The 19,213-nt window shown below is 38.6% G+C and overlaps 3 protein-coding genes across 8 annotated transcripts; all 3 read left to right on the top strand.

The window, feature by feature from the left end:
* Nucleotides 1-322: 322 nt before the first annotated feature.
* On the top strand, nt 323-3,033 carry LOC140766021 (uncharacterized). Of its 2 annotated transcripts, XM_073105400.1 has the most exons (3): nt 325-688; nt 883-2,275; nt 2,394-3,033. In XM_073105400.1, exons 2-3 carry the CDS (start codon nt 909-911, stop codon nt 2,641-2,643), a joined length of 1,617 nt encoding a protein of 538 aa, XP_072961501.1. In that variant the 5' UTR covers nt 325-688; nt 883-908; the 3' UTR covers nt 2,644-3,033. The 2 variants fall into 2 exon arrangements, with proteins under 2 accessions (XP_072961502.1, XP_072961501.1); XM_073105401.1 differs by having other exon boundaries at nt 323-2,275.
* A 427-nt stretch (nt 3,034-3,460) lies between these two features.
* On the top strand, nt 3,461-10,370 carry LOC140766020 (probable zinc metalloprotease EGY2, chloroplastic). 5 transcript variants are annotated; one of them, XM_073105395.1, is made up of 14 exons: nt 3,461-3,558; nt 3,731-3,914; nt 4,032-4,098; nt 4,380-4,475; nt 4,594-4,710; nt 4,812-4,865; nt 5,014-5,121; nt 6,325-6,399; nt 6,487-6,592; nt 6,792-6,885; nt 7,525-7,678; nt 7,980-8,187; nt 8,862-9,022; nt 10,090-10,370. In XM_073105395.1, exons 2-14 carry the CDS (start codon nt 3,757-3,759, stop codon nt 10,339-10,341), a joined length of 1,650 nt encoding a protein of 549 aa, XP_072961496.1. In that variant the 5' UTR covers nt 3,461-3,558; nt 3,731-3,756; the 3' UTR covers nt 10,342-10,370. The 5 variants fall into 5 exon arrangements, with proteins under 5 accessions (XP_072961496.1, XP_072961499.1, XP_072961495.1 ...); XM_073105394.1 differs by lacking the exon at nt 3,461-3,558 and having other exon boundaries at nt 3,585-3,914; XM_073105397.1 differs by lacking the exon at nt 3,461-3,558 and having other exon boundaries at nt 3,586-3,914; nt 4,618-4,710.
* An 806-nt stretch (nt 10,371-11,176) lies between these two features.
* LOC140765259 (anthranilate synthase alpha subunit 2, chloroplastic-like) lies at nt 11,177-19,076 on the top strand. The gene is made up of 10 exons (XM_073104240.1): nt 11,177-11,808; nt 11,904-12,093; nt 12,623-12,774; nt 13,153-13,268; nt 13,370-13,616; nt 13,696-13,752; nt 14,920-15,072; nt 15,295-15,375; nt 17,929-18,015; nt 18,692-19,076. Exons 1-10 carry the CDS (start codon nt 11,401-11,403, stop codon nt 19,013-19,015), a joined length of 1,815 nt encoding a protein of 604 aa, XP_072960341.1. The 5' UTR covers nt 11,177-11,400; the 3' UTR covers nt 19,016-19,076.
* Nucleotides 19,077-19,213: the final 137 nt, after the last annotated feature.

Below are 19,213 nucleotides of genomic sequence, written 5' to 3'. Positions count from 1 at the left end.
AGATAAGATGAAGAGATGGAGATCTAGTGGAGGAAATGTGAAGACTCATGAGATAAAATATAAACGGAGGGAGGAAAAGAGAGGATAAGGAGGTCGGCGTAGGCGCTTTAATTGGCATTTGCGGAAGAGTCGCTGTCTGCTATAGAGACCACGTGAGCGAAACGCCACGGTCGCGTGCTTGTTCTAATATATATAACTTCTATATATTAACTAAATGCAACGGTAGCTTAAAGATCTACCTTGTTAACTCTGAGCTCTCACTGTTAATGATCATACCCTCATGGATAAGATTGCCTTATGCTTATGGTCTTTAAGATTTGTGCAACGGCCGGATCCAGTTAGTGATTTCATCATCTCGGGGCAGAGATAAGAAAAACTGATCAGATAGGCTGATGCCCTGCACCGGTATAAATATCCCACACCCGAAGATATTTTCGTATCCAGTGGGGTATTACTTTTTCTTTCTTTATCTGGTAGAAGTATACTTTGTGTTTTGGAACCAACTTATTTTTCAAAGCATTGTGTGGTTTATATAAGAGAAGTGGCTTTAGCTACATTGTCAAGGTTAGAAAGGAAAAGAGATGAGCCTGCATACCTGAGCTGGTGAGGCAGCCGCAGCTAGCATTTGCTTGCTTCATGAGAGGTCTTAACTAACAAAGCCACACCATATCCCGACCTCAAATTATCTGTGAGATTTCTTAGCACTGTTGGACTTCTCTCTTCCCCCTGCTCCAGGAGCGCTTGATAAAAAAAAATATGGTCGGAAGACCATACTTATAGCATGGCAAGATGCAGATCTTGCTAGCTCCTTAATTTCAAGACAGTATAGCTAATTAATTATCTTCCTTTTTTTTCTTTTTCTTTTTTTTTTATGTGATCTAGGTAGTTGGGAGGGTGGGCGGACAGAGATGGCAGTTCAGGTCGCCGGCACATGCTTGCATTGGTCACAACTATGCCCTACCGCTACCATCGTCACCGTCCACGCCCTCTCCTCTTCATGTCAAGCCACCTTCTTCGCTAATTCCGTTAATATATCATCTCTTTCTTCTGAGAGGAGTGGATCCGATCCGGCCCTCAACCATCGATCGCCTTTCTTAGGAGACAAGTCCGAGTTATGGAGGACTCGGTGGCCTTCGGAGTTTCCAAGAGGGAGACGAAGGAAGGACATGGAGTTGAGGGCTTCTAATTCCAACGAAGAGGATGAGGCATTCACTAGGAAGCTTCAGGAATTAGTCCTCAAGCTCAATCTCCAGCAAGGCGCGGAGACCAGCGGTCCTGGTGGTGTATCCCATCCGTCTCCCCCATCGCCCCTATCGAGAAAAGCGGAGCAGCCATTGCCGGAGACTGCAGACTTCCCGTTGAGCGTGGAGCGGAAAGCCAACAGCGTGGACATCCCCCTGTCTTTGCGGATCATAAAGCGGAAGAAGATGAAGAAGCAGGAGGTGCAATTGGACGAATTCAGGGACGCGGGCGAGTCGGCGTGTTGCTCGGTGAAGAAGGCCTTCTCCTCCATGGTGTTCATCATCCGCGAGCTCCAGAGCTTCGCCCTCCGGATGCGGGGGGACCTCGTGGACGACGACCTCCACCTCCAGGGTGTTGTAGCGCGCGTCCAGCACGAGATGCACGCCTCCTTCGTCTGGCTCTTCCAGCACATATTCTCCTGCACCCCGACCCTCATGGTCTCCCTCATGCTCCTCCTCGCCAACTTCTCCGTCTACTCCGCTGCCGTCGCCTCGCCCAATCCGCCCACGCGGCCCAGATTGCCCACCGTCGCCGCCTCCGCAGCCGTGGAACACCGGCAGGCGAGATTCGATCAGTCGTCCATCAAGACATTCTCAATAGGAGGGGGCGGCGGAGGGAAGATCCGGCCGGTGGCAGGGGCGACGGACGACGGCCGACCAGATGGGTCATCTTCGTCCTACGGCAGCAGAAGGTGTACGATCCTTCCCGATGGGATCCGTCCAGATAAAGGAGGTGTGAGGGATGGCACCTTAGAGCTGACGATGGAGGAGGAGGAGGTTGCGATGATCTGGAACAGGATAGTGGAGGAAGCTTCCAGAATGCAGTCGACCACGAGGGATGAGATGCTGATGGATCCGGAGACGTTAATGCAACTGGTGGCGCCCGTGAGAGTGGAGCTGGAAGCAGACCACTGCTCGGACTACTTGCGGACGGAGCTCATGTACCAACAGGCAGTATCCCAAGAGCCCCACAACTCACTCTTCCTCTCCAACTTCGCCCAATTCCTCTATCTCGTCCTCCACGACCACGACAGGTGATCCATTTTATTCTAGTCTGTGCTTATAGATGTAGGAATTGCCAATTGGGAATCGTGTAATCTCATAAAAAGATGGATGTTTTATGAATCTACCTTGGACTATCTCGTGTATTAGAGCGGAGAGCTACTTCAAGAGAGCAGTGCGGGTGGAGCCAGTGGACGCCGAATCATTGAGTCGGTACGCAAGGTTTTTGTGGTTAGCGAAGGGGGATCTGCGCTCAGCGGAAGAGACATTCTTAGAAGCCATGGCCGTGGAGCCGGACAACACAATTCATGCCGCCAACTACGCCAATTTCCTGTGGAGCACCGGCGCCGACAACACCGGCTCCTTTCGCGATACGAGCAACGTTAACGATGACTCATAGGCACAACGATACATACCAAAAAAGTAGACCAAACAAGAGTAAATTATAGACGGACAGGGAGAAGAATGAGCTGAACCTAGCAGGTGAATGAGGACGATAGATTTCGGCAGTTTTGCAGCAATGGTGATTGTGTTTTATTGACATCACTAGTCATGGAATTAATGGTGGCCGCCCCTCGCTCATAGTCTATACAACATCAGCAGCCTCCACTGCTCAGGCACAGTTACAGGATTCTTGTCGGCATTAGATCTTCTGCCTTTGTTATATATATATATTTTTTCAATTTCATACTGTACTTGCCAAACAAATTAACTTCCTATGCCCATAATATATAATCTACTCTCATGTAAGTGTAACCCAAACAAATGAAAACGTGGATTTCGCCTCTAAGCTGATGTAGAATTGACTAAAATACTCCTTTGAACCAAAGATTTATATTTGAATATTGTGGGAGTTATCAAAGGTGAAAAGCAATATCTAGCACATCTACTTCGGAAATATTGCTAATGCATGTTTCCTTCAAAAATTAGAAGGACAGCATTACTTCCTTTAACCTAACAGCTTCACGTACTATTTATTCGTGGTCCAGAATTTCCTTAATTAACTAGTAAGTAGTAAGGTTCTTAAAAGCACTTTTAAACAGCAAGACCGAAAGAATCAAAGCCTGGCAAATATATAAGGCCTCCACAAACTGTCTTAAAAAGGCCGGCACAAATCATAACCTTAAAAAGTAATGTACTTTTCTAAATGGGCTTCATCGGGCCGCAGGGGCGGGTATATTCTTTTTTAGCACAGGTTGATATTTCGTAAGACGAGGCAGCGGCGGGGATCTGGATCGAATAATATAATGTTCGACACTATTCCTTCTCTCTCTCCCCCCCGGTCTCTTGTCGTTTATTGGATAGGGAAGATAAGGTGATGCAACTCTTTCCGCTCTCTATCTGCACTCCCCTCCCTCCCTCCCTCCCTCCCTCTATTCGCTGCGAGGCAACCAACTAACATAGAAATGAGATGAATCCGATATTTGAGTTTGAGTTGCGGTTTCGTATTTAATTTGTAGCTGCGTTGAGGCGTTTGTTCTTTTCAGGTCTTGCAACGAAAGAGGGCGGAGTCATGAGCTTCCCTTCGGCTGCCATCCGGCATATCTCTCCCGTCTCAGAATGCCTTCATTGCTGCTTTTGCAATCTCCGCTACCGTCCTTTCCTTATTCCTACGGCGAGGATTCCCTCCACGAATCCCTTTAGATGTTCCTTCCCAATTACCCCCCGAAGGTCTTCTCTTCTATCCTTTCCTTGCTTCGTTCCTTTTCTTTCTTCTTTTCGTGTTTATTCTAACAGGGAAGTCGTTTGTTTATTTGATTCCTTCTTCGATCCCCGCTACCAATTAAGGTCAAGCGAGCGAAGGTTTTCTTGCAGGGCAGTGACAGAGACGGAGCCAGAAGGCAATGACGAAAAGGTAAATATAATGCCCTTTAAAGTCAATATAACCTTGCGGAAGTGAAATCTTATCCTCGGGACAAAGAGAAGAGAGGATAGTATTTAGATCATACGGATCCTACTGTATAACCATCAGCAGCTATCCAAGCTGAAGACCGATTACCTTTTTTGGAATCATTCCGTGTCTCCTTCTTTACTTCTCCTATCATACTTAATAACCATCAGCAGCTATCCGCGCGCCGAGCGAGTTTCCGTATTTGCTTAGTTGCTCCTATCATAGGCATCCAAGCTGTTTTGCAGGAAAAGGAAACATTTGGAGATGCAACATCCTCCCGCCCAGCCGATGATGTTGCACAAGATAACGCGCTTCTTGAGTTAAATTCAACTTCAGATAAGGTAACTATCTAGCTATTAACAGCATTTGTAGGGTAATATGAGTCTTTACATACCGTTTTCTTGATTGGTAGTCTGTTCTTAGGCCCGTGTTGTGTAGCAGTCCTCATATCATAATTAGATATTTCTTACCATGCTACACCAGAACAAGGATGAACCTGATAGCAAAGATTCGCTGAATCTTGGTGACACATTTGATAGTACCAAGGAAGATTCTTCCACTCAGGATAGCTTGAAGGTATAGCAAGAATTTCTCGGACAGTTTTGACTGTTTTCCTGGTGTTAGATGGAGTAATAAATGCTTATGGGCTATCTAACATATAAATTTCCCTATCTCAGGAGAAAGATGATGAATTTGTTGTTGTGAGTGGTTCTCCTTTGCCTGGAATGCAGGTGAAATATTCTCGTAGCAATCATTTTCTTCAAGTGCAAACTGAATAAAGAAATGGATTAAACATGTCACTCTGTGCTTCTTTTTCAACATTTTCTTTCTTCTTAGTTATTTAATATTTCTTATGATCTGAATTTCTATAAACTACAGCAACAGCTTGATGAACCAATCAGAATTCCAAAGGCCACAATTGATATGCTTAAAGACCAAGTTTTTGGTTTCGACACATTTTTTGTGACCAGCCAAGAGCCTTATGAGGTGAATATTTGCCATTGCACCTCATTATTTACTTGCATATTGTCTTTCCTATATAAGTACTTACGTCCTTTTGACACGTCCATATGTCATATTCATGAACTAGATACGACAAGCTAGTTTATTAACAGTCTTAGTTCCATGAATATGTGAGGGGACTCTAATTATAATGTGTACATAGTGCATCCATGATGAAGCGTGACTACAGTTCCATTTTTAATGCCTTGTGGTAGAATAGAAAAGAGGACCCTCGTTGAGTTTCACCATAAATTTAATAAGAATCACTGTTCATTCTGGTTCTTTTTGAATTTTTGGGAGAAAGGAGAACTTCTGGTATAAATAGATCTTAGTATAAGAAAGCATCAGCTTGAAGATTGCAATTATCTGATCAAACATCATTTGCAGTTGTTTTAGCTATATAAAATTATTCCTTATTATCAGTAGTTCAATTAAGCAAGTTGGTACCAATATGCTACAGTTACACCCATGATCATGAAGAATCTTTAACCTACTGTACTTCTGCATCTGGGCCTCCTTATGATTTATCAGGCCAAAATGATTTATTTGTAATTCTTCGCATGTACAAATTAATTTACTTGCCATGGATACCATTGAGGGCCAAAGGATTTTGGTCATGTCATCCCCCAGCCAAGCTTCTGATGACACACAATTTGACTAGGTTACCATTTGGGTAGATGGATCATCTGCTGGCTCAAGTACAGGACTTCCTATTTTTTTATTATACTGTATTGAAGAGAACTATTTTACATGCTTGCCCATAACTGTTGGCAAAATAATTTTATCCGTGCGAAGTTCCTTTTCCTCCAATCCAAATGCTATTTACTAGGCGAATTATTTTTATCATTATCATTAACCATTCATTTTGTTTCTGCCAGACATCATAAAGTAATGTAAAGCATGAATTAAGTATGTTATCTTGTGTTGTATATTCTAACAGAATCTGCATCAGTTCCACACTTCCAGCCAAGGATATTAGCAAAGAAATGTTAACAGCCCTATTTATTTCTTACATCTGTGGTACTTTTTCTTTTGTTGATATCTTTAGGTTCTTGTGTCAACTTAAATGACAACTTTTTCTTCTACCAAATGCTTTGATTGAGTAAAAGAATTGCCTGATCTCCCCATGCACCATTTGTGAAGGACAACAGACTAACTTGATTAGTTCCACTCCTTTTCTCTCTTCAGGGAGGAGTACTTTTTAAGGGGAATCTCCGGGGGAAGGCAGCTAAGAGTTTTGAAAAGATTACAAAGCGGCTGCAGGCATGTGAACTTGTCTCTTTCATTCTTACATGAGAAGCAGGATAATTTATGGATAATTATTAACTTTCCAGAATTGCTAATTCACAGGATAGATTCGGGGATCAATACAAGTTTTTTCTTCTCATAAATCCAGAAGATGATAAACCGGTGGCTGTAGTGGTGCCTAGGCAAACATTGCAGCCAGATTCTACTGGTAAAAAGATTCACTTATTTTTATCTTAATCTAGATATCCTCTTTTGTATCTATTTCTGGATTTGTGGCTGGGTTGGTTTATTATCTATGTTTCTGGTAAGCTAATATTTGTGGAAGACAAGCACAGTTTGAAGCTTTTACCTAAGATCTGTATCTGGTTTTGACTTTTGACACATCTGAGATGTATCCAAATGTGCAGCCGTTCCAGAATGGTTTGCTGCAGGTGCTTTTGGATTTGTTACCATCTTCACTCTACTACTTCGAAATGTACCTGCGCTACAATCCAACTTGCTGTATGAGGTTTCTCTCAACTGTTTATCCTTTTTGTTTGTCGCTTCCATTGCTAATTTTTTCTTTTCATTAGTAAAACAGTTCTAGTATATTGTTTGCTTCTTTTTCGCCACCGGATGCAGAGGTATGTGTACCTCCAGCAACAACAAGAATGATTTATGTGATGGGAAGTTAGAAACTTAGAATGAGATGCAATATTGCACATTACCATAATATAAAGTGATTGATGCTTATTGCTTAAATTGTGTTTTATTATGCTAAATTAATGCCAGATAGCTTTCCTCTGTCATCTGACAACTAAATACCTCTTGAAAAGATTAATTTATCATAAACAAATTGGGTTCTGTGAGAAAATGGAATGAGTTTAACGAGACGAATGACCTCCATGGAACAAGTTAGAGACCATTTAAGATGAAAAATACAAACTTTTGATCTTGTACAAGAAGCACTAGGCATTGTGAAGGAACCTCTGTTGTCAAGATTCTTTATGTTTTATATGCCGTGTAACTTTTGTTACTGCATTTTTTCCTATCTAATACAAGTTGTTACTAGCTCTTACTGGTACTTTTAGCTTTCTCTTTGCTATTAGATAATCTTGATGATGATTTTGAGGTTATTCATGCTTACATATGTTCTGGCAGATCTATATTTGATAATCTTGAACTGCTGAAAGATGGTCTTCCAGGAGCATTGGTAACTTCACTTGTTTTAGGATTCCATGAAATTGGCCATATTCTAGTTGCTAGAGATAGTGGAATCAAGCTGGGAGTGCCATATTTTGTTCCTAGTTGGCAGGTGAGATCCAGTGCTCAGTCTTCCTACAATAGAACAAATGGTCTTCAGTCAAAGTGTCATGTTTAAGAACAATTTAAAATGTACTTTTACTGTGGAATTTGAGAATGCCGGTATTTCTTATTAGGGAATATATGTTGTTCCTGACTTTCAGATGTTCCTTTTGCTTTACATTATATAGCTTTGTTATGATTTCTCTTCTTGCTTTTCACTTTTGTTATTTTCTTTGCAAGGACAATAGCAGATGAAAGTTGTTATGGGTCTCTTCTTATTTAGGTACTATAAAATTGTGAAATGTTTGCAGATAGGATCTTTTGGCGCAATTACAAGAATAGTTAATATTGTTGCCAATCGTGAGGACCTTCTCAAGCTGGCAGCTGCTGGACCCTTGGCTGGATTCTCTATCGGTCTTCTGCTTCTGCTGTTAGGTTTCTTCTTACCACCCATCGGTGGTGTTGGTGTTGTTGTTGACCCAGGAGTCTTTCATGAATCATTTCTTGCTGGAGGCATTGGTAAGTCAAATTTTGTATATTTTGAGTGTTCAGACGCATTTATGTGTGTGTACATGCACATCAATGAATCTCTATGTCTGCTTGTGCAGAATTGGGTTTCTTCTACCAGAGTTTTTTTGGCATACAATTCAACATTCTAACTTGCATGTCAGAGAATTCAGATATCTTACACAATTATCTCCAAGCGTGATTATTTTCCTTCATAACTCTATCCCTCAATTCATAGAAGTTAGGGAAAGTGAAATAGGACTCTACAAGCATCATCATGTCTTCTTCCTGGCAAACACCATAATGTATATTATCCATTTGTACTGCTTATTAGCGGATTATACAAGCACCATAACTACCCTCTTTGAGCTATTCATGTTTATTTCTTTCTGAAACAGGAGCTTGGCAGGTACAAAATGAGCATTTGATTCCTTAATACTTGCCTTTTCTATTTACCTTGGTTTCTGTCTTTCCAGCCTATTAATCTTGTAAGTAAGCATATTTTTCTTGATCATCTAGAGTGCTTCAGTTAAAACAATAATTAGATCCATTTCCAGGTAATCGATAAAATTTGCATAGTTTTGTTGTTCCAAGTATAATATTCAAGTAACATCCTTGTATAAATATTTTTGAGGAAATGAATATCAGATTCAAGGCTTACGTGTCTATTTTGTTTGGGTGTTCAGCGAAGCTTATTCTTGGAGACATTCTGAAAGAAGGATCTCCGTTATCTATCAATCCACTGGTTTTATGGGCCTGGGCAGGTCTCCTAATTAATGCTATAAATAGCATTCCTGCGGGGGAGCTTGATGGTGGTCGAATAGCATTTGCTTTATGGGGAAGAAAGGTACAAAATCAACTTTGAGAACCTGAAGGGCATGCTTACCGGAACATCTATTTTTATGTGTTCTACGTGCATGCTTTCGTAGTTTGATTATTCTTGTTTATGTTTATTGAGATTAAAATGAAATTTGAAGTAATACATAAAGGTTTCCCTAGTCTAATTGAATGACAAAATGTGTATCTATTCATCTTGGACCTCTGATAGATGTCATGGAACTCAGGAAAAGTTTTATTAAACAAAAAAGATCGTCGGCTAGGTTGTAGAGAAGGACGCTCAACTGTTTCTAGATTAAATTTGTCAAAAAAGGAAGAAGATATTGTGATTTTGTTTATGTCTTCATGGTGAAAACCTGGCTTCACTATTGGTTGCTGGCATGCTTATGTACACTCACTATATTGGCCTTTACATATTAATTCTTTGATACTGTACTTTTCATTACTGCTAGCTAACGAATATCATTTTTTAACGACTCACATCCTAGAGTTTTTTGACAAATACCTGACAGGATGTCCTCTGCTTTTTGTATCCCCCTGCCTTGTGGAGCTGACTTCCATCCATACTATTTCTTCTCCTTTGACTACTGCCTGTGAACATCAGTTTTTATGGAAAAAAAAAATGTTCAGTCAGATGGATACTATATTTGCAGAAATCTTAAGCTTAACACTTGTAAAGCATCCAGATAGCCAACTAGATGTATCTAATAGACAGATTACCTTAGTACAATCTTGGTTGAAGATCGACTTGTGACATCTATGACATAGAATCATAATTTTCTTCCCCAAACTTGTTTGATCCTTCACATGGTTTTCCTGCCTGTTGGATTGGAGCAATTATACACGTAAGAAAAGCATTTATACACAATTTAGTCTATTCATATCTTATTAGCTGCAAAAGTTGAATTTACTCTCTCTTATGGATCATAAATGTTGGTTTGAGCCAATTTACTATTATTGCTTGTCCAAGTCATCAATTAAAAATAGTTTGTGTTCTTATGCAGATCCTTTTCTGCTTGCCTTCTTATATTGTGGTTGAATATTCCTACTGATGGAAAACTACCTAATACTTGACAGGCATCAGCGCGGTTGACTGGTTTTGCTCTCGCATTACTTGGAATATCATCTCTTTTCAATGATATAGCATTCTATTGGGTAGCATTGATATTCTTTTTACAAAGGGGCCCGATTGCTCCTCTTGCTGAGGAGATCACAGAACCTGAGAACAAGTACATCGGCCTTGGAGTTGTAGTTTTACTTCTGGGATTGCTAATTTGTATACCTTACCCTTTTCCCTTCACCAATGAGGGAATGAATTTTGATCTGTGAATAATTAGTTTTATATCTTTGTTTCTCCCATCCATATATTGTTATTTGTTCCTCTTTGTTCTTTGAAAGTTTTGGCATATTGTGAATGAGAGTTGGTTTCAATTTACAGTAATTTGTTTGATAGGTCTCGCTATGGGATGCTATTCTCCCTCGTGGACTGGTCAAATAAGTATAAATATTTCATTATACGGCCTACTGTTGAGTGTAACTGGATGCGAGTATTTTTGGTTTCTAGAATGAAATCGCCATTGTCTAACAATGGAGTCCAGATTCATCAGCCAAGGAAGATCTAATGAGGGTTTGTCTGTAATTTATTATATATATTTTCTTATTTTAAAAAAGTGATTTGTTATATTTAATTTTCTAGATAATCGCTGGATTTTTAGGCTATGTTTAGTTTGAGATTAAGCTCTGTTTAGTGTTAATTTTTAATTTTAATTTTTTAGAGAGTAAACTTAATTAGATATAAAAAAAATATTTAGTTACTGAAGTAGTTCAAAAGTTCCTAAATCAGTTTAGGAGATTCCTAAACTCAAAACTTAACGAAGCCTAGCGACTCTGTGGACATGTTCCAGCATTATTGCCCATCGGTCAAACTCGTTGATGCGAAACTTCTAAAAGAAAATTGGCACATCATTACACTAGGTTCTTGCTTTCTGCTTTAGCAATTTAAATTCATTATAGGCGGCTCTTTACGTAGTCCGAGTTGGTCGCATGTCAATTCAGTTGACTCGGTAGCCATCTCTTTTATATGTAACAGATGAATCCACTTGTAATATAGTCTCCCTCAAGCACGTCGCAAACTCGCAACGTGCTCGTGGAATTGAAAAACCAACCATTAGAAATCAAGGCACGTAGACGTAGTCCACCACCAGAGAGGCACCAGTTTCTCTGCGAAATAGGAACATCCATCATAAATCATAATAACTTCCTTCCTTCGGAACTTTCCCTTCCATTCCCCTCCTAATAGGCCATATATTTGCGACGCGTACCTACTACTACTAGTACTAGTTTGTTGATCGACCTTTGTTTCTTTGTCTGCCTATTTTACTAACATCCATGGAAGCCCTAGCCTTTTCCCCTTCCAACATCCTCCGACGCCCTCCCACGGCATTCCCCGCCTTCACCACCCCCTTATGCCAGAGAGGCATCTCTCTCGGTTTCTCTAACCCCTCGCTTACTCCCTTCAAATTCAAATGCTCCTCCTCCCCCCATGATCCCGTCGTCGTACATGCTGCTAATTCTACCGGATTTCCAACTAATAATATTATTAATAGTAACAATACAGAGGCCGCCAATTTCTCGGAGGCGGCGAAGAAAGGCAACTTGGTCCCTCTCTGCGAATGCATCTTATCCGACCACCTCACGCCAGTGCTCGCTTACCGTTGTCTCGTCGACGACGATGACAAGGAGGCTCCCAGCTTCCTCTTCGAGTCAGTGGAGCAAGCCTCTCAGGGAACCAATGCGGTGAGCTCCCTCATAACATCGCCCTCTCCCAATGTCTTTTCTTCTGTCAAGGCACGGTAGAGTAGAGAGAGTTTAATGTTTCTCGTGGCTACTAGGGTCGTTATAGCGTGGTTGGGGCTCACCCGGTGATGGAGATCGTGGCTAAGGAGAGCAGGGTTACGATTATGGATCATGAGGAAGGTCAGACGTCGGAAGAGATGGTGGAGGATCCCATGCGGATCCCCCAGAGGATCTCGGAGAAATGGAGCCCTCAGTTGATGGATGAGCTCCCTGATGTCTTTTGCGGTTTACTACTCTCATTTCCCCCTTCTTCCTTTCTTGATCTCCGCTGCTCAGTGATGCTCAGTGTTTTATTGGGAAAAAAAAATGTTGTTGCAATTCTTCAATTTTTCTAGTTATGCTGGATACGCACATACCAGGAACCGATCAGATTTTCTGATAGTAGATTACGCTTAAATTAAATAATTAAAATTGCACTCTGCTACACTTTCTTTTTCTTTTCTTGCCTCAATTTTCAAATCATCTTTTTCTTCAAGTTATTTTTCATTTCCTTTTGTCATCGAAACATAAGAACATGTTTTCTGAATAATTATATGTAATCATCTACTCATTTCTCTCAATAAAAATTATACAGCCCAATTCAATTTCGTCAGTAAATGTTATGAAATTATATAAATATACAAAACATCTCTCAGTTTGTCTTCTTTCTATGTTTATAGTCTAGTGGAGCAAAATTTAGCGGAAAATATTGCAACAACTTTTTCTGAAACTTAAAATCTGTTTGCTAATCGTATTTTTCATTTTTCCTTTTTAGGTGGATGGGTTGGGTTCTTTTCATATGATACAGTGCGGTATGTTGAAAAGAAAAAGCTTCCATTCTCCAATGCTCCTCAGGACGATAGGAATCTTCCGGATGTTCATTTAGGTCTCTACAATAATGTAATAGTGTTTGATCATGTGGAAAAGGTATTTGTTCTTCACTCTTTTGTAGGTATAGATATTTAATCATCTTCCAAGAAATTTGGATTTTTATGCTACCATATTCATTATGAGGAATGGAAGAAAAACATAGGGTGCAACTACAAAATCATGTTGCTTTCAAAGCACATACCTGATTTCTTTCTGCTGATATGATGTTAAAATTCATGTCTGACTGTTCGTCTTATGACTTGTGAGCTATTCAGATTCTGGTCATGAGAATTGAGAACTTTAACCATTATCTGTTTACTATTTTTCTTTTTCTTTTTCTTCTTCTTCTTCTTCTTTTCTTTTCTCCATTCTCAATTTATAATGATATTCATTTTGCAATCATTGAGCTGACTTGGATTCTAATATTTGTCTCAGAAAGCATTTGTCATTCACTGGGTGCAAGTAGATCGATACTCTTCAATAGAGGATGCCTATCAAGATGGGAGGTCAAAGTTGGATCTTTTGCTGTCCAAAGTACACAACTTTAATGTGTGAGTAACTATAAAGTACATGTTGTGCATTGTCTAAGAAAATCTTCATTTAGCAGTTCCATTTTCTTCTGCTAATCTTTTTTTTAAGTTTCCTGTACTAGTCCAAAGCTGTCTGCAGGATCCGTAAAGTTACATACTCGCCAATTTGGTCCACCATTAAAGAAGTCATCAATGACAAGTGGTGAATATAAGAATGCTGTTATGCAGGCTAAGGAACATATTCTGTCAGGAGATATTTTCCAGATTGTCTTGAGTCAGCGTTTCGAGCGATGTACCATTGCAGAGCCGTTTGAGGTTTACCGAGCACTAAGAATTGTCAACCCAAGCCCATACATGACATATTTACAAGTGTGTCAGTTGTCTAGCAAACCTCTTGTTTTGCAACACTTTTCTGATAATTTACTGAATATGAACTTATTTTTCTTAGGCAAGAGGATGTATTCTTGTAGCATCAAGCCCAGAAATTCTTACTCGTGTGAAAAAGGTATGCCCAGATCTCTAATCATAGCTAAGAATAGTGAGCCCGTAATGATCTTTTTCCCTGTCCTCTCTGCTTCTAACCTAAAATCACGTAGTATATAGCTGCTGATGGCTTGCCATTTACATATCCCAAATGTACTTGGAATTTCTCTAATGATATGGACTAGTTAGTTAATTGGACTACTAATCATTTAAAATCTTCCATATTGATGGAAAACTGAGTCTGACCATACTGTTAATGATTAGATAGTCAATGTATCTATATTTAAGCATATCCCTGCTTTTTTAATACAAGTGAACTGATGAATTATGATGTACTGAAATTGTTGAACTTACACTCAAAAGTTTAAATTGGCATGGCATGTTGGACTCCATAATCAAGGAAACCATCAGAAATAATTTCATACCGACTAATAAATTCAGAAATTTTCTGTTGTAACTGAGGTACTTGACGGTTCATGTTAATATGGTGTAGAGCACCAGCTAGGCATCTTAAGGCCATTTTGGAGACTGGACAGTTAGGTGCCATACAACTCAGCAAATAAGACTAAATTGTTTGCTTATCTTGGCACTGTCTAATGGTGTGTATATTCTTTGCTCTTTGATTAGAATATATCTCTGCACTTTCTTATGCAAACTGAGATGATGTTGATCACTTGATTGTTTACATGAAAGCATTGATATTTTGAGGATTGGTATTCTGTAGCACTAAACATTAAGTTTGCAGCTTATATAATTTTTGTACCTTTCTTTTATCTATAGTTGGTTTTGACTTGTGTGGAGAAAGCAATGCATGCTGCATGGTGTTATGCTACTTTATTGATCACTCTTAAGTTCACAAAGTTACAATTATTTCCACGACAGATTTTGATACTCTGATAAATCCTCTAAACCTTATTTTGGATTGTTCTTGTGCATCTTCAAGTGGTTGCCTGAATCATCTATTCTGAAATCCCTTAAGTGGTATCTAGGTGGTTAAAGGGATCCTCGACTTGAGGACCTGGATTAACAACTTCTAGCATAGCTAGTTTGCTGGTACGGTGGTACCTACTTTTCATGGTATTTAACTGGAATATTTAAGAATATTACATTGACCATTATGCCCCATTGTTTTTTAAAAGTTCTTTCTATGGCTTATCTTATCACCTCAGGAACTTTATCCTTTTTACAGGGAAAGATCATTAACCGACCACTTGCTGGCACAGTTAGACGAGGAAAGGCAGAGAAGGAAGACAAGTTTCTGGAACAGCAGCTGCTGAATGATAAAAAGCAATGTGCTGAACACATTATGCTAGTAGATTTGGGAAGGAATGATGTTGGAAGGGTTGGTCTTTTTTTTTTTCTGTCAACTTTGACATATCACTCTTCAACAAAGTTTAATCAGGACACACTTTTCCATGTTGTCAAAAATATGTTTGCTATCATAATGTAAAAGTTAAGAATATCTACACTCTACAGCTAACAAATAGAACATTAGATATCATTGTTTTTGCCTTTTTGAGATTCTGCTCTTCTTTGCCTTTGCTTAAAGTTACTGTTCTTACAGGTCTCCAAGCCTGGTTCTGTAGAGGTGGAAAAGCTAATGAATGTTGAAAGATACTCCCATGTGATGCACATCAGCTCAACAGTAAGGCTCTTCTCTTACTATTTGCAGTTAGTAGTAAAGGTGATAATAAATACAGTAGTAACATGGATAGTTTAGATGCATGACCATAATGTTCAGCAATTAGAGATTTAGAAGTTCACCTATTCTCTACAATTCTGGATCCTATAACCTTTTTATGGATCACTCTTGACATTGATAGCCTTGTTCTTTCAGGCCTTGTTTGGTTTCCGGTTAAGAAAAAAATTTAGGGTAACTATTCTTTTTTTTACTCTTAAAATTGTACCTTTAATCTATAATATTTAGGATAGTGGTGTAATCGATACAAAATTGAGATAGAAGTATAAATAAGAAGTAAAAGTTGACTCAAATAAATTTAAATTAAAGTTTTCTTATTTTTCTACAGATACGTAATTTATATAATATACTTGTAGGTAGGCATTGAATACTTATAAGGATGCAATGCATACTTAGAAAGAAATGAGATAGGTGAAAAAGTTGAGTAGAAATTTTTTATTTATAGAATGAAACAGGTGGGTGGTAGGAGAGATGAGAAATGATTTTTAAAATAACTTTAGTCAAATCAAGTAAAGTCTAATTGGGCTTATGTGTAGAACAATTTGAATAGTATTTCTAATCTAAAATAGGAATAATTTAATGTTGGTTACAAATCTAGAATAGTGTTCCACTGTTCCTTAATCTAGAATATGAAAAAATATAATCTACTACGAAATGGGGGCTCAATATTTTTGGACACATGATGCTGGGAAAATTAAGCGGAAACTTTTAATTTATGGAATCAGATAGGTGAATGGTAGGAGAGATAAGAGATGATTTTAAAATAACTTTTGTCTAACCAAGTGAAAAATCCTAATTGGGCTTATGTTTAAAATAACTTGAATAGTGTTTCTAATCTATAATATAAATAATTTAATGTTTGGTTACAAATCTAGAGTAGTGTTCTTTAATCTGAAATATGAAAAGATATAACCTATAACTAAACGGGGGCTCAATGTTTTTGGACCATGGATTCTAGTTTTGGTCAATCCTGATCTCTTGTTGAAACTATATTAACAGGTTTCGGCCGGGTACTATTGATATTGATTTGTTTCGAGTCGAGATTAGTCGTATGAGAGATAAAGAAAGAGAGAGAAGAAGAGAGTTTGTGGGTTGCAGTAATAAGAGGAAGAGAGAGGGTAAGAGATAGGAGAGAGAGACATAGATAAAAAATTAAAAAACTATGCCGAAGAAGGAGAGAGGTGATAGTCGATAAGGGAAAGGGAGAGGGAGAGTCTTTTTTATGGGGAGAGTTAATAAGAGAGAGAGTTAGTGAGAGAGTTAGTAAGAGAGAGAGTTAGTGGGGGTAGAGAGTTTTTTAAGAGAGAGTTAATGAGAAAGAGAGTTTGATAAGAGAGAATTAATGAGAGAGAGAGGTAGTAGAAGAAAGAGTTAGTGAGGGAGAGTTAGTGGGGTAGAGAGTTTTTTAAGAGAAAGAGTTAGTGGGGTAGAGAGTTTTTTAAGAGATAATTAGTGGGAGAAAAGGTAATAATTTTTTATGTAAGAAAAGAAAGTGAGTTGTGCAAGGGGGAAGAGATAAAGATTAAGAAAATAGTATTTATTTTTTAATTTTTAAATTTATATATGAATAAATTTATATTTATATATTATTGTTATTATTTCTAAATTTATATTTATATATTATTGTTATTATTTCTAAAAAAATTTCTGTATTTTAAAATGCAGGTTGATATTGCTGATACCGTCGATACATATAATACATATCATTTTTTCGGACAACTGATCCCAATCCCAATTCCAATACGTAGAATTTTATTTTGGACATTCGGAAACATGATGCTAATACTATTATGATATTCTTTCATAATAACTCAAGGAAAGAAAAGAACCCTAATATAAATGTAGTACTTTTTGTGTATAAACTAGTAGATAGGTAAGAAAACTTTTATCAGGGTATGCAATATGCTTTTCATTTACCATAGTCTTATGAAATGCAAGCATTGTCTTGGATGTTGTTTAAACATTCTATGTTTATGTGGGAGTAAACCTGGAATACCAATTAATCACTATCTTTCTTTAACAAATAATGGCAACTAATTATTGTTGCTATAAACTGTTATTGTTGCTGTAATTCTTTTGACACATAGGATGAGATAGTAAATTATTTCCTTTGAAGTTAGGTTAAAAGATGAAAAATTGTCATTTAATATGATATGCTATTGATCATAGAAAAAGATATAATCGGAAATATACCATCTTCCTACAGGGTAAAGTTGTGGAAAGAAAAATGCAAGTTTGATGATTCTTTTTCCAGTGATTTTCTTCAGTTTTCTCTAGTGCATGAACGAATATCTTCCTTTTTCTCTTTTTTGCTTAAAATTACCATATTCTAGCGTAGTCAGGTTCATCTATGTTGCAGGCTTCTTAAAACTAAATTATCCATATGAAACTGGCCAGAAGCTAATGTAAATAATGTGGGCATATCCTTTTTTAGATTTTTGTTAATGGGTTCTTCATAATAAATGATGCAAAACTTTCTGATTGTTTGAATTATTGCAGGTTTCTGGAGAACTCTTTGGTCATCTAACCTGCTGGGATGTCTTACGTGCTGCGTTGCCAGTGGGAACAGTTAGTGGAGCTCCAAAGGTTAGTATTCTTGCCACTATTCTTTCATGTGAACATTTCTCTCTTTTGCACTTGTATGTTACATGATAACCATGCTGTTTATCCATTTTCAGCAGTGCCTATAGTAACTATCTTTTCAGCACTCTTTTTTGCGCAACCTTTCAGTGGTCATTTCAGCTTGGATATTCATGTCACCTTATTTTCCTTCTGTTTTTCATCAAATGCCTGCCCTTTCCCATCCATTGAATGCCAAAATTATAACTTTTTGGAAGATGCATGCAACCCTTCTTAGCATCACTTTTGGTTGGCAAATCAAATTTTTAGTCCTAAGACAGAAATATCTATTCCAACGTTCTAGTAAATTTTGCTTTTGCATAGACAATCCTTTTGTAGGCTAATCCTTATTGTGAGTTTGTGACCTTCCCTGTTACCAATGTGTGTCCAACTTTTTGCTTATGAATTTATTCTCGAATACCGTACTGCATGAACGTTGTTCTTCTTTCATCACCCATTGAGATTGTGGTCTCATTCTCACAATTACGAACAACAGAGCGTCCACTCATAATGCAACTAGTGGGCAGTAGTTAATTTCAATTTTTTAATGTTCTTTTTGTGCTGTTGATTGACTTGCCATAATATCCTTGTCCACTGTGATTGCTCAACTTTGGGTTGACTGTGACTGATTTATGGAGACCAGGTAAAAGCCATGGAGCTAATTGATCAGTTGGAAGTCACAAGGCGGGGGCCGTATAGCGGCGGTTTTGGAGGCATATCATTCTCAGGTGACATGGACATAGCTCTCGCTCTCCGGACCATCGTCTTCCCCACTGGATCCAATACCATTGAGTCGTACAAAGACAAGAGGAATAAGCGGCAGGAATGGGTGGCACACCTTCAGGCTGGAGCGGGTATCGTGGCGGACAGTGACCCGGATGACGAGCAGCGAGAATGCGAGAACAAGGCTGCCGCTCTAGCTCGTGCAATTGATCTTGCTGAATCGGCTTTTGTAGATAACGTGTAGCCAAACTACCAGATCAATCAATATTATACGATTATATATAGAAATATTGTGTTTTGGGTCATCGTGTGCGAGGACAATTACCACCTCTCCTATTGTAATTGGAGAACAGTAAAGAATGCTATGAAAAAAGAAAAATTAAAAAAAAATTTAAAAGAGAACGTGGATCGACGATTGAGTTCTCTGCCACGTCCAAAGACT

The sequence above is a fragment of the Typha angustifolia genome, chromosome 8, assembly GCF_048772165.1.
Source record: "Typha angustifolia cultivar Huaian chromosome 8, ASM4877216v1, whole genome shotgun sequence".
NCBI classification, from domain to species: Eukaryota; Viridiplantae; Streptophyta; class Magnoliopsida; order Poales; family Typhaceae; genus Typha; species Typha angustifolia.
The sequence above is the reverse complement of the archived record's forward strand: the minus strand, read 5'-3'. Positions and strand labels throughout refer to the sequence as shown.

What these genes read in the sequence shown, in the direction of transcription:
- LOC140766021 (XM_073105401.1), top strand. Translation starts at nt 909, where the DNA reads ATGGCAGTTCAGGTCGCCGGCACATGCTTGCATTGGTCACAACTATGC. An exon ending in GTCCTCCACGACCACGACAG is followed by an intron (nt 2,276 to 2,393) that starts GTGATCCATTTT and finishes CTCGTGTATTAG; the next exon opens with AGCGGAGAGCTACTTCAAGA.
- LOC140766020 (XM_073105395.1), top strand. Translation starts at nt 3,757, where the DNA reads ATGAGCTTCCCTTCGGCTGCCATCCGGCATATCTCTCCCGTCTCAGAA. An exon ending in TTCCCAATTACCCCCCGAAG is followed by an intron (nt 3,915 to 4,031) that starts GTCTTCTCTTCT and finishes CTACCAATTAAG; the next exon opens with GTCAAGCGAGCGAAGGTTTT. An exon ending in CCAGCCAAGAGCCTTATGAG is followed by an intron (nt 5,122 to 6,324) that starts GTGAATATTTGC and finishes TTCTCTCTTCAG; the next exon opens with GGAGGAGTACTTTTTAAGGG.
- LOC140765259 (XM_073104240.1), top strand. Translation starts at nt 11,401, where the DNA reads ATGGAAGCCCTAGCCTTTTCCCCTTCCAACATCCTCCGACGCCCTCCC. An exon ending in CCTCTCAGGGAACCAATGCG is followed by an intron (nt 11,809 to 11,903) that starts GTGAGCTCCCTC and finishes CGTGGCTACTAG; the next exon opens with GGTCGTTATAGCGTGGTTGG. An exon ending in TTCTTACTCGTGTGAAAAAG is followed by an intron (nt 13,753 to 14,919) that starts GTATGCCCAGAT and finishes TCCTTTTTACAG; the next exon opens with GGAAAGATCATTAACCGACC.